We start from the raw sequence: 13,705 nt of genomic DNA, 5'->3' as shown, positions 1-13,705 counted from the left end.
CAGCACCTTAGGGGTAAGTGTTGTTGCCCTCCCCTGACAAGTGAGGGGTGAGGCTTAAGAGAAACTGAGTCACTTTTCCAAGATCACTCAGCAACTCAGTGGGGAAGCCAGGGTCCACGCGAGTCCGTCTGTATCCAGCCGAAGCTCTTGGCGTGACCCTTTCTGGGCTGGTGCGCAAGCCTCATTCGAGGAAAGGCACCCTGTCTGAGTCCACAGGAAAGGCTGGCTCTCGGGAGTGGGCCTTCCTCCCCATGGAAGGCCGGCTCACCAGGGACAGCAACCCTGCTCGCTGGCTCCCTCAGCCATCTGTGGGGCCCAGAATGTGCGAGAAAATGTCAACAGCACCAGGAGTCAATGCACACACGTAAATCCGTCTTCCTGAGGAGATTCTAGAAAGGGCTGACCTCTGGCTTGGCACCTTCCAAGGCTCATAAATCCTGCAGACACTAACTTACAACTACAAACGTGGTCCTCTCTCACTCCAGGCCCTGCTAGTCCCATGCTTCCCCGCCTGTTTCGGCCTCTATCACGGACGGAATCGTGGACAGAACTTGTCCACAGGATCTAGTCGGGAGGAGTCTGAAGTGGGGGAGCAGAATGGTTTCAAAGGATGTGTTAATTTTTAAAAAAATATATTTTTATTGACTTCGGAGAGGAAGTGAGAGGGAGAAAGATAGAAATATCAATGATGAGAGAATCATTGACTGGCTGCCTCCTGCACACTCCACACTGGGGATCGAGCCTGCAACCCGGACATGTGTCCTGACTGGGAATCGAACTGTGACCTCCTTGTTCATAGGTGGACACTCAACCACTGAGCCACACTGGCCGGGCTAATCTTTAAAGTATTCACTACTATTTATTTGGTAGACAATCAGTCTTTAAAACCACTTTCCTAAAGAAATTATCTCCCCAATCAAATTTTTGAAATTTGCCAGTTGTTAATATCAACTTTCAATTGAAATAGGAGCACCTTAGGGCTGAGGGCTGAGAGTCTTTGGTTGGGGGCAGAGTCAAGAGAACTGGGTAACCTCTCTGACTCCAGCCTTAACGCCCACCTGCCTCAGCTTTCCAACCTGCGATATGGGAACAGCACTGTTTCCTCTCCCTGCCTCATGGGACCCGTGAGACTATAAAAACCTGGCACACACGGATGGAGGAGGGGCATTTGTAAACTGAGAATGTCTGACAGGAAAGATAAATAACGCCGTAGACCAAGAGTAAGCATAGTTTGAAATTGTAGTTTAAAACTATTTCTCAAGTTTTTATAAAACTGACTACTGTACAGGTTAACCGAGCAGAAGGCATGGTGCCAGCAGCCCTCCCGTCTCCTTCTCAGCAGGCAATGATGCTGATACCTGCTGAGCAGAGGCCCGACGGGGTAACAGATGGGCCCACCTCCCAGCAGGTCACATGTATCAGCTGAAAAGGCCCCTTCACCTCACAGCCTGGGCACTGGTCACAACAGCAGCCTCCACGCGGAGTAGCTGCCAGTGCCCGCCTTGTCAGGCTTCCAAAGGGCGGGGCGGGGGCAGGGGGGAGACAAATGCCTTGGAGTAGAGGACATTTGGGCCAAAAGGTAGAATCGCTGAGATCATTTTCTTTGCAAAATGATGACATAATAACCCAGCTCCACATCACACTTCCCTCCTCACGCAGGGCAACCCCAGGCTCACAGACTGATGCATGCCCAGCAGCACATAAAGATGCACAGCATCGGCATAGGGTGTAGCATTCGTCCTGGATACAAAGCCCAAACTGTAACAGGGGAAGGAGTGAGGTCGAAGTGGGGTCTGCATGCAGCTGGCCTGTGTGTCCCGTCACCACAGCCAGTGGCTGTCGCCACCACCAAGGTCACACAGCTGCACCAGTCGGCTCTGTAAGGAGTGGACGGAGGGCACGAGGTGCTGTGGCCACCAGCCCAGGCCGTGAAGGGGAGAGCCCACTGGGTGCTGGTTTGGTCTTTTCCAGACCGTGAGCGAAGCTGCAGTCCACTCTGAGGGCAGGAGCACAGCCGGAGCCCTGTGTGCCCAGGAGCCAGGGTGTCCGTCTGGCTCCGCCCAGCTGTGCTCTGACACACTCATCCGCTGTCTCAACCTGAGGACTTCGCAGTCCTGACACGCCTGACCCCCGTGGGGACTGGCAGAATGCAGGCTTCAGGCAGGCGGATGGGCTTTCCTGGGTATTAAACAACCTGGCGCTGGGCCAGGAGAGCAGCCCGCTGTCTCCTGGGGCTGCCGAGACACGCGGTCACCAGGAGGCAGGAGAGCTCCTGAAACCTTCCTCCTGGCCCAAGGCCTTGCATGGATCTGACCTCCCCACACCCTCTGCCACCCAGTGCCGGCCTGTGTCTGTGCAAATACATCTTCAGCCCGTCACCCGTGTTCCAGGGGAACCCCCGTGGTGGAGTGGGAGGCAAGGGCTCCGGCACCTCTGCCTGCAGGGCGGCCAGCACCTCCCTGGGCTCTCGGAATGTTCTGGAGAGATGCAATGGCTAGATGGCTGAGTGCATGAGAGGGTGGATGTTTACTAGTTCTAGCTGCTATCGCCTCCACTCCTCCGAGCAGAAGTGTGAACAGAAACCCTGTTTCCAGAAGACTCTTAGACACACACGAAGCAGGAGTCTGCAGCTGGGTGTTCCTGAGCCCTGGCCGCTCTGCATGCTGAGGGAGGTGTCCGGCCTGACTGTAAGGGGCCCGAGAGGAGCGCCCACAGCTTGCTCCCCGAGTGCAGCCGGCTTTCTTCTGTCTAGCATGTGTTCCAGGTCCGCACGCCCGGTCCTGGCGCAGGGGCCAGGCAGGAGCGGGCGGAGGAACCGTGAAAGGGGAAGGACCACAGCGTGGCTGATGTTAACCAGGGCTCCCTCCTGTCCCTCTGGCTGGGACCTCACTCAAGACCCTCATCCACATTGTAGCTGTTCTGAGCAGCGAGCTGTGCTCACCCCCCAGGCAACCACTCACAAACCGCAGTGTCGGATGCAGGAGGCCTCTCGGTCTAAGGAGCCTGTGTGCTCGCATCACCCTGACCCATCGCCCGCTGAGAGGAGTCAAAGGAGGCTGGCATCAAAGTGTCTGCCCTCAGGGCCAAAACGCCTGCCTGTCCATCTAAACTCCACAAACTGCGTTGCCATAGAGACAGGAACAGCCTTACCTCTGGAGGTGCAGCCATTGGCCGGGTCAATCTCTTTCCCGTCCACTTTGAACGCCCAGCGGCCGGGAACGTTGACGTTCGTGGTCTCCTGGATGTTCACAATGTCGGGGGTTCTGGACCCCGGGAGGCTGAAGAAGTTGCTGAGGTTCCCACCGTTAAATCCTGCCTGAAGCGCAGAAGGGAGACGAGCCTGAGCACAAACACTACCCACTGGTTAACCTGCTAGAACACCTTCTCCCGACACAGCCTGCCTCGTTCATGCTGCACCAGATCAGGGTATCAGCGACGGACAAGACTAGCCTCCCAGTCTCCACAACCACCAGACATCCTTCCCTCCTTAAGAGCTCTGGGCAGGACTCCCTCCAGGACACATGGCAGAGTGCCTCCACCTGTGCCATCACCCCCTGAGACAGTCGGGGGCCACCCACCTGTGCCATCACCCCCCCAAGTCAGTCAGGGGGCCCCCACTTGTGCCATCACCCCCTGAGACAGTCAGGGGGCCCCACCTGTGCCATCACCCCCCCAAGTCAGTCAGGGGGCCCCCGCTTGTGCCATCACCCCCTGAGACAGTCAGGGGGCCCCACCTGTGCCATCACCCCCCCCAAGCCAGTCAGGAGGCCCCCACCTGTGCTATCACCCCCTGAGACAGTCAGGGGGCCCCACCTGTGCCATCACCCCCCCAAGTCAGTCAGGGGTCCCCAGCTGTGCCATCACCTCCTGAGACAGTCAGGGGCCACCCACCTGTGCCATCACTCCCCCAAGACCTGTCAGGGGGTCCCCGCCGCTTGCTGTCCCCGTGGTCCAGTTGATTTCATAGTAATTGAAGAGCGTGAATGTGTGAGAGCCATCAGACACCAGGACGGCCTGGAAGGTGTTCACCTGCAGGTGGGAATAGATGGGCAGTGACTCCCTGCACTCTGCCCCTCCCTGCCCCCAGCAGCTCAGGGCTGTGCCCGGCGCTCACGCTCTGCATCCTCTCAGAATGTGTCCTCGCCTCGAGTGGGGAAAGCAAGGCGTGTGGGACAGTGCACCGGCAGAGAACCACCTAGAGGCCGGCTGGGGCAGCTCCCCAGGCTCTGACCGCCTCAGACCCAGATCGCCAAGCTCGGCTCAGCTGTGCCGATGTGCAAGCAGATGGCAGCAGGAGAATAAGCTGCAGGAAGCATAGGCAGGGAAGGGCTGAGTGCCGAGGGAGGGGGAGGTGGCGGGGGGGGGGGCAGCAGGTCGGAGGGTGGCAGGTGGGGGGGTGGCAGGTGGGGGGGAGAGGCGATGTCAGAGCTGGTAGAGCATGTGTTCTCTCACTTCCCAGAGGGCACTGGGGAGAGGGGTGCCCCTCCCTTTCAGACAGGGCAGCGGAAAGTGATTTTCATGGAGCACTTTGTGGGGGAAACTGCTCCCTAACTGAGCATTCATGCATCACTTTGTATCTGCAAAAGTCTCAGCACTCATCTGTAGCTCAGACCAGCACTGAAACGGGCCATTTTGGGCAACTCCCATCTTATAGCTTAAAAACTGAGAGGTAAGGGACATGAGTTGCTGGAAATCTGACGATGGCCCAGCCACAGAAGACAGGACTCAGCCAGAGCCCAGCCATCTCCTGGCACCACGCTGTCCGCTCAGACTCTTTGCTGAGCTTTTCAGGACGGAGATGTTCTATACATTCGAGTGAGCCTTGCCAACAGCTTTTGGGAACAGGCTGTAGCGAATGCTGTCCTTTACTGCTTCCCTTTGCTAACCCCACCCCAACACACATTTCAGGAAATTAAATTAAAATAGAATTAAAGGAGAGGCTGCTTTGACCTTTTCCATTCAGACCCAGCATCCCTGCTGCGGATACCATCCTGCTGGCATTCTGTCGGATGCAGAGGACCCGCATCCTTATCCCGGGTAATCAGACGGCGCAGAGGATCCTGGACGCCCCAAATCACCGCCCCCCCCCCCCCCCCCCGGCCCCAGGGTCCCGGGGGAGGCAAGGTGAGAGCAAAGAAAAGCCCTTTCTGTCCATGAGGACTTTCTCCTTGAGCTCTGGGGCTGGCACTGCTGATGGCGTTGATGATAGTGTCGCCCAGGTACACGCCTCCATTCTTTGCTCTGCTCAACCAAAAAGGAAAGTGGGGCAAGGAGATGAGCGAGCAGCCTGCTAAAGATCGCCTGAGGTCACAGCAGGGTCAGGTTCAAGGCCCAGGCACAAAGTCAAGGTCGCAAGGTCACACGAGGACTAAAGCTTCAGCCCCCCAGTCCAGGCTTCCCCTTCAGGAAGCGGATTCCTCCACCTGAAACCCAGTTGGGCAGATCTGTGGTCCAAGCAGGTCTCAAGTGCAGCCCATGTCTGATCCCAGAAGTCACTCAACCAGCCAGCCACCCCCCACCACCCGGAGGCCCTGCCCTGGGCCCCTGGCGGCTCGCTCTCACGCCTCTACATGCACACCTCCTCCACATTAGTTTGAAGACTTCTCCAGACCTGCTTTTGTAAAACAGGTTTTAATTCTTAAAAACCCTCATATACTCCAGAGGACTTCTAATGACACCTGAGGAGGCAGCCGAGAAAACAGCTCAGGATTAGTGTTTGGAGACTTCAGTTTGCACTTACTCTCCCTCCTCTGAGGTTCGCTCTCTCTTCTTCCACTTTGGCAGGTTATCTAGCCTCTCCGGGCCTGCTCTCACCTTTAGCAGCACATCCTGCGAGGCTGCATGAATGCAGAAATGGCCTCGCACAGAGCCGAGCTCAGAGCAAGCCTCCAGTAAACATCAGCTCTCCCTCCATCAAACAAGTGGTTCTCTGAGCCCTACCTCCTGCTCCTTGCTGCTCTTCCCTTCCTACTGCGCCCCTGAGACCTTCTGCCTCTCCCAGGCCTCTCAGGCCAGGGCAGGGCTTGTGGTGAATGGGCTCCTCTGAGGAAGGGGCCTGGGGTGAAGGGAGATGGAGAGGAGGCCAATTTCAGGGCAGGGACAGGCATGGCGGCAGCTCCGCAGGGGTTGTACTGTCTTCTTCTCCAAGGAGCTGAGAACATTCAGCTGTTACCTCATTCGTCCTGTTGAAGGAGTTTTCACAGTCCAGACATTTACTCAAAGGACAAGCCAGGAAGGACCTAATGATCTTGCCGTTCTTGCCAACGGAAGTTGTTTGAAAATGCGGTGGCAGCATTTGGTTGGCGTTCCTCCCTTCCCCTCAGAGGCACTGAGGTCAGTGCCCCCTGGCGGCTCACATTCTAACGCTGCGAGCATGAGCCTGCTGCTCACGGGCCTTGCTGTGCCCAGAGCCTCCTGGCGCTGGAAGGGGCCCAGGCCCAGGTGCTCGCACATGCCCACCTCTGTCTCCAGCTCAATCGTTTCTGTCCCGCCCCAAACAGCTGACTCATTGCCAAGGAAACAGGAAAGCAGAGGGGATGGAAGCAACCCTCAGGGAGCAGAGCGTCAATTTCTGAGGGCATTTGCTGCTGGAAACACCATAGATGAAGGTGCATCTGCTGCCTCACAGCTCCCCGCGGCCAGTCAGCCTGAAGCCGCGGGCTTTGCAGGAGGTGTGCCTGTTGCTGACTGGAGGGAGCGGAGCTGACGGTCTCTACGATAGCGCCAATGCCATCTTTCTGATCGGACTTTTGTTTAACATCCTCAGAGCAGATGTTAAAACTTTACTCTATGAAACGCTTTAATCGCCCAATTAGCATCAAATCTGAATGCACAGTAAAAGCTCTTGTCAGGATGGCAGGGTCCATGGTCTCTCTGTAGTAGATCTCGCCTCATAACATAATAAAATCAGTCAGGTCATTTGTGCCCCAAATCAGCACCCCATTTCCTTGTCCTACCAGGTTTCGTAGGGGGAAAGGACAAAAAGGGGGGCGGGATTAGCTGATGAAGAGGCAGTGCCTCAGACAAAACAGAGGGACCTCGGGTTCCTCAGGGGCCCTGACCGTGCGGCGGGATCTGGTCTCTGCCTCAGTCCCTCTCCTGCAAAATAGACGTGGCACCTCCTGCAAGGACCTGGCCGGCTCCTTCTCACATTCGCGATGCTGAGTGACAGAGCTGCACAGCCTCAGAAGGGCCACGGCCGCCAGGGCTGGCGAGGTTACCCTCTCCCTTTGTGGCCTGGAAAGTGGGCGGCACGACTCATCCATTGAACTCAAGGAAAGGGCTGCTCCTCGGCTCTGACAACAGACTCCTTCTCGGAGGTGGAGACAGACAAGAAGCGGGTGGCAGGGGAGAGCAGGGAACACAGAAAATGTGGGTTATTACGGGCGTGGTGCTGCTCCCTCCGTAAAACGTGACTTCCTCCCAGGTCACAATGAAGACCCACGTGGCCGAGAAGGCTGCCATGTCCTTGAAGTGCTTCCTGATGTCCTTGGTGGCTCTTGTCAGGATGGCAGGGTCCATGGTCTCTCTGTAGTAGATCTCGCCTCGGATTCCGTTGTGCACGTCTGCCCAAAACGGGGCGATGAAGGCCCTCCCGTCAGTCAAGGGGAAGGACTCCGGCGTGAACTGGCTCACCAGCACGTTGAAGGAGACAACGCCGTTGTTATTGACCTAAAAAGTAAGACAGGCTTTGCATGGTGGATCCGTAACCATGACAACTCTAGAGTCCTAACCCACACAGACCTCCGCCTGACGGGTGAATGGAAACCACGTTCACTGTGTCAGAACCCCCAACGTGGCTCAGCCAGGAGGCTTGTTTACTTTTAAACTCAGTGATTTACTTCCACTTTCACTGTGTCATTAGCTGCGTTTCTTATTCATAATCAGTCTCACTTCATGTTTTTGATCCTATCTCTGTTTACATTTACCTCATGCTACTCAGGTGTGTGTGTGTGTGTGTGTGTGTGTGTGTGTGTGTGTTCTACCAGGCAGGGAGTAATGTGGGCAAAAAAGAAGATCCAGAGTCACAGGAGAGATAGAACATGGAAGCAAAATGTTAAATTAAAAACCTGAGGAGCTCTCTGTATTAGACCTTGATTTCTACTATATGACAAGAGAGGGGTGTCAGGAAAAGAAAGCCAAGTACTTTCTCTTCTAACTCCACTCCGGGCACAGCCTCTCCTCTCTGGATGAGGTATTTAAAGGACTTCTAGGACCTTCCAACCACCTACTCAGTCTCCTGGGGGTTTTCGTGATTCGCCAGTGTGTTTGTAAACTTGTAAATTACAAAACCTCACTGCAAACCATGAGCCAGTCTGCACTCAGGCGACACGGGTCTGTCTTCACCTTCTTCTCCATGTGCCACAGCCTCACTAGGACCAAACCCAACCAACCCACCAGCCCCCTGAGCACACGGTGCCCGGAGAGTTCTGCCAGCAGACGGTGCTATTTCCTCACATGTGTCTGCCCCGGGCCCTGTGGCCTGTCTCAGACACCATGAGCATGGCCAATTCGGCAAACGACATTTCTGTAACAGCTGGTTCCCCATTTCTGCGCCCTGACTTCTCTCCCAGTTGGTAGAAAGCCCGAGAACAACAGACACAAACTTTTCACACCCTCAGGGAAAGAAAACGATCCTGCTCCGAGTAGCTTTTCATCTTATCGGGTAGCGAAGTAATGTCCATGGCTCGCAGCTGTATTGTCCTGCCTGTTGCGAATATCAGCCATTAAATACCCCTTCGAGCTCCTTAATCATAAAATCTACCAGTTCATGATATCTCTGAGCCTGCCCCTGGGCTGCCAACAACTCCTCTCCTTCCTGAGGCCCGGAAAGTGTTTAAATGTTTTCACTTCTGACAAACAAAGGGGAAGGCGCAGAGCACAGCGGGCCGCCTCTCCACTTACATAGACGGTGCGGTAAGGCACGCCGAAGAAGAAGATGGGGATGGCCAGCTTGATCTCGGGGGAGCTTCCGTCGTCTACTTTGGGGGTTTTGGTGTCATTCTGCCAAAATGGGTACATGAGCTCCCTGGGCTGAGCTGTCAAGAGAGTCGGTGGTTAGATGGACGGCAGATCCCGCCCTGTTGCCTAAGCCAGTTCCCTCCCACCCACGAACCCAGCTTCCTCCAGGAAGTCTTGCAAACCAGACGCAAGTCAGACTCCCTTTCATCCCCGTAAACCCCGCTCACACAGCACTGCCTTCGGCCTCTGGGGAGGGGAGAGCAGTGCCTCTCCTCAGGAGCACTCAGCCCATGCTCCATCCATGCTCCATGCATGCTCCATCCACGCTCCATCCATGCTCCATCCATGCTTCCAGACATCGTGGCGCGAGCCATGTTCACACAGTGGTGGGAGCTGTGCGGCCGCCCTGCCCAGGGCTCTCGGAGCCTGAGCCGCCTCCTGGTCCCAATGGCTTAGGCAGCTTGACCCTTGGCCAGAGGGCAGGGCGCAGAGAAGGTGGCTCATGGCTGTGCCGCTCCCTCAGTCTCCAAAGTGCTACTCTCCTGTCTTTTCCTGAAAGGAGTCCCCTCCCTCTGCTGCACAATAGGAGGAGAGCTCAGGTCCCAGGAGGAAAGAAAACAGCTGGACCTGGGACAAACTGGGAGGAGGGTGCACAAAACTGGCCTGCAAGTGGCCAGTGGTTGAGGTCCAGCCCTGGCAGATGGCTCTCTGCAGCTCATGGCTCATGTCCACAAGGGGCAGCATGGGATCCTCTCGGGGGAGGCTCTGGGGCCTGGAGGACTCTGTGGAGAGGAGGCTGAGGGCTCTGACTCATCAGCCTGGCCCGGTGAGCATCGGCCGCGAGCACACTCCCCTCACATGGCTGCCACCACCTCCCTGGCAGCCTGGCCTGTTTCCCCTCCAAACCAGAGTGTGGGCTTGTGGGTATGTGTGCGCGTGTGTGCACACGCATGTGTGTGTGTGTGTGTGTGTGTGTATGTGGCCCCATTTAGTGATAGAAAGTAGACAATTTCCCAAGGGTCTACATACAGGACTTGACCAGATGCTCCAGGCCAGGGGCAGGACCGCAGGTGGCCTGCCCGGATGGAGAGCTCAGCTGCTTCCCAGGGTAACATCAGAGGGAAGCAGGGAGTGCTAGGCCTACGGACCATTAGTGTATCATTGTTCCCCAAGCCCCGTCTCTGGGGAGCCACCCAACGTCACCCTGTAGGAGGCGCTGTAGCTGATTCAATCATGGGAGCACTGCTGGTGTGCTTTACTTAAAGCAGTGGTTCTCAACCTTCCTAATGCCGCCACCCTTTAATACAGTTCCTCATGTTGTGGGGACCCCCAATTTCATTGTTACAAATTGAACATAATTAAAGCATAGTGATTAATTACAAAATCAATATGTAATTATATATGTGTTTTCCGATGGTCTTAGGCGACCCCTGTGAAAGGGTCGTTCGACCCCCAAAGGGGTCGCGACCCACAGGTTGAGAACTGCTGACTTAAAGTCACAACCAGGGGGCAAAAAGGGGTTCTTGAACATTTGTATTTGCACAGAATTACCACATTCAAAATTCCTAGGAGGTAGGAATGTTTAAAAAATCTATAATCCCTATTGTAGCATTATACACAGTTACTTATTAAACTTGCAAGGTGATAAACTTTCTCAAATTAATAATAATAAAGCAAATCATGTCATGGGTTTATCCTTCATGAGCAACTATTTAGAAGAGATGCCCACGTGTGAACAGGCTTCTATTCACACTGACCTGCCATCACTTTAACGGGAAGGTTAACCAGCATGTGGCAGCCGTGGCCACCCCGCCTAGGACACGCAAAAGCCACACCCCCAGGAGGCGGCAGAACTGTGGCCATCCGGGCGGCCCCTCGCTTCTCTCTCTGCTCCAACCAGGGTAATCTGGGAAGAGTTTTCTCTTCATGAGTGACCCCAACTATGCATGGATTTGAACAGGAAAGAATGGACAGTTAAAACTTTTTCCATTTTAAGAATACAAATAATAAAGATATGTAATATTGTATATGTTTAACAAAGACTTGTTGAATAATAAAAGGTGCTTAATAAAAGGGAGTAGGTTTAACTACAGTAATTTCCACCTTGGAAGGCATCAATATTATAAAAAAAAATACAACTTGTTAACAGATGGCCTATTTATTGCCACCAGAGCTCATGAGAGGGAACTCGCTCGCTCCAGGTGGGGATTTCATAGACATCACTCTGCTCCCGGACGTTGGTGGTTTTTTTGTTTTTTGTTGTTTTTTTTTTACCAAATAAAATGTACTTGCTTAGAGCAGGGGTAGGAGATGAGAGTCAGTGGGGCGCTCATGGGGGTTGCATGCTACACTGTTTGAATTTGCCGAGCCCTCAGAAAATGTCAGATTTGTGATCATGTGCCGGTGAACCAGACAAACAAACAATACAAAGAACGATGTTTTAGAATTTTAGCGATAAGCGTTTCAAATCCATGTAGACTTCCCCACCTTTCTTTCCTAAAATCCGAAATAGCGGAAAGAAATGTCCGTGTATTCTCGCTGCCCCGGCCACGCCGCGCAGAGTGGAGAAGGAGTCTCGGAGGGAGGGCGATCATGTGTGTCTCGCGGCTCAGGTTTCTGGCCGCGTAGAAGGTCACTGCCCCAGGGCACCCACACCAATACCATTGAACTCCCTGATTTGGGGTAAAACAAGTGTATTCTTTAAAGTCCCCATGCCTTAATGCGGATCAATCATGAGGTCTGGGCAGCACACACACCTGCCCTATATGCTTTTAATGAAAATAATTTGCATTTTCTTAAAGACCCATTATCATGGGGCGATCCAATGTATACACAAATGGTGTTCACAGTTAAATAAGAAAATTAGGGATATAACTAAACAAGTTATTCAGCGTCACTGTATTTTGCTTTTGACCACAACATTTCATTTACATTTTCTGTTGCATCTGTAGGTACACGTAGCCCTGACAATGACAGTTGCACCATAGCGTCCCTTCATATATTCAAGAGCACGCGGATCAGGAGTGTACACGACCCTGCAGGACTCACCTCGGTGCTGTACCAGCGCGAAGATGAAAGAGACCCAGATCCGAAGGAACGAGGAGCAATTCATCCTGGAAGGTCAAACAGAAAGAGGGGAAGTCCCAGCGGGCCAGAGCCGATGCGACACCAGGTGTGCTCAGTGGCGAGTCCCGGGCACGAGGCAACATCACAGGACAAACTCCCAGGACAACATCACGGAGCTGAGTGGGGCTGTGGCTCCACGCTGGCAGGGCCCCCAAGTTCAATGCTCCATGAACAAATCAGACTCCCCCATGAAGCCAGCTTGGACGTGTGATGAGATCACGCAATCACCGGGAGATTACACAGAAGCCCCGGGGGCAACAGAGGAGCGGAAAGCCGGCCACTCTGGCCCCTGAGCACCGAGCAGTGGGGGCTCCAAGGATGCAGGCCGTGCCGGGTCCCCCGGAGACCGGGCTCCTCCGACTCTCACAGCAGCTTCTGATGAGGTTCAGGTAAAGGTCAATTAAACAATGCAGCCCTGCAGGTGGGGAAGCTCCGAGTGCGCCGTCCCCTTCTCCACAGCAAGGTCACCCACCATCGGAAGCCCTGACGGGGGCGGGGGGGAGCACAGACTGCCCACTGCTCCCACCGGGGGTGAGCGCCTCCAGGGTGACAGGCAGGGGACCCTGCCAGGGCTGCCCCTCGGAACAACAGCAAGAACAGGCAGGACTCAACACGCAAGCCAGTCACTAGTCCAGCAAAGTGACCAAGGAGCTCGCGGAAGTGGACCTGCTTGCATGTCGGTGGGAGCAGCTGAGCAGGCTGCGCTGCCCCCCAAGGGGCGCGGACAGTCCGGCCGCCCGTCAGGCTGAGAGGCAGCTCCAAGGCGCACGCACCTGCCCCGTCCCAGGGCTGCCCTTCAGTGCACACTTCCTCTTACTCCTCGAGGTTCCCCCAGCTCCTCAGCCAACAGCCATGGACCAGCAGGACCCTGCCCTGCCCTGGGGGCATTTTGTAAATCTCCAGGGTCAGGCACACTCGGAAACCTGCAGTGCGTGGCGAGGCACAGCCTTGCTGGCAGTGGCGTGAGACCTGCCGAGACCCCAGCCTTGGCAGGGGATGTGGTGCCCGGACCCCGAGCCCTTGAGCCATAAGGAGAACTCACTCAAGCATCTGCATTTACGGAACATGTCACTAACCTGTTCTGTAGAGGCTGGAGGAGCCGAGTCAGGAATATTAAGCCAAATCTTGGTAAACCAGGAAAACTCAGGCAAAACAGGAATCCATGTCAGTTCTCCCCCTCCTGCTGCCAATTATTGCTGATTCCTGAAATGATGTCTGAATCGCCTACTCTTAAAACCAAAAATTCAGTTACCCTGCACTCAAGGCAGGCGAGTGTTGAGTTGCAATCAAGTTCTTTCTATTGATTAAGGAAAAGTACATCTAAAGATCAGTTTCAGGATCCTGGAGAAAGGTTCCTTTCCTGAGAAACCAGACCTCCCCCAGCCCTCGAAAAAGGAGATTCAGATGGAAATGTCAGGTACTCGGAGCTGAAACCCCAAGCCTTTCTGATCGGAATCGCTTTGCACTGAAAACACAAAAGAAACCCCCCTTCTACCTTTGTACCAAAAAAAGGCAACTGGATTACGTTACAGGATTAGCATTCAGCAGCATGGGACTGAGACGAGACAAAGCGGGCTCCCACATTCAGATGGAGCTGGTTTCTCCTCAGTCTGTTCAG

The 13,705-nt window shown here is 54.6% G+C and overlaps 1 protein-coding gene across 1 annotated transcript in view; it reads right to left on the bottom strand.

The window, feature by feature from the left end:
• Nucleotides 1-13,210, bottom strand: part of TECTA (tectorin alpha) — a 111,279-nt gene extending 98,069 nt beyond the window's left edge. The window contains exons 1-6 of the mRNA XM_070399891.1: nt 13,164-13,210; nt 12,010-12,074; nt 8,905-9,038; nt 7,384-7,671; nt 3,892-4,029; nt 3,151-3,316 (exon numbers count right to left, since the gene is read on the bottom strand). Of these exons, the coding sequence (XP_070255992.1) occupies nt 3,151-3,316; nt 3,892-4,029; nt 7,384-7,671; nt 8,905-9,038; nt 12,010-12,073 (790 nt within the window). The 5' untranslated portion in view covers nt 12,074; nt 13,164-13,210. The remainder of the gene's footprint in view (nt 1-3,150; nt 3,317-3,891; nt 4,030-7,383; nt 7,672-8,904; nt 9,039-12,009; nt 12,075-13,163) is intronic.
• Between the last annotated feature and the right edge of the window lie 495 nt (nt 13,211-13,705).

This window comes from Myotis yumanensis, unplaced genomic scaffold (assembly GCF_028538775.1).
Source record: "Myotis yumanensis isolate MYYU_CA2020_CCGP unplaced genomic scaffold, mMyoYum1.0.hap1 SCAF_19, whole genome shotgun sequence".
Taxonomy (NCBI): domain Eukaryota; kingdom Metazoa; phylum Chordata; class Mammalia; order Chiroptera; family Vespertilionidae; genus Myotis; species Myotis yumanensis.
This window is presented reverse-complemented; position numbering and strand designations above follow the sequence as displayed.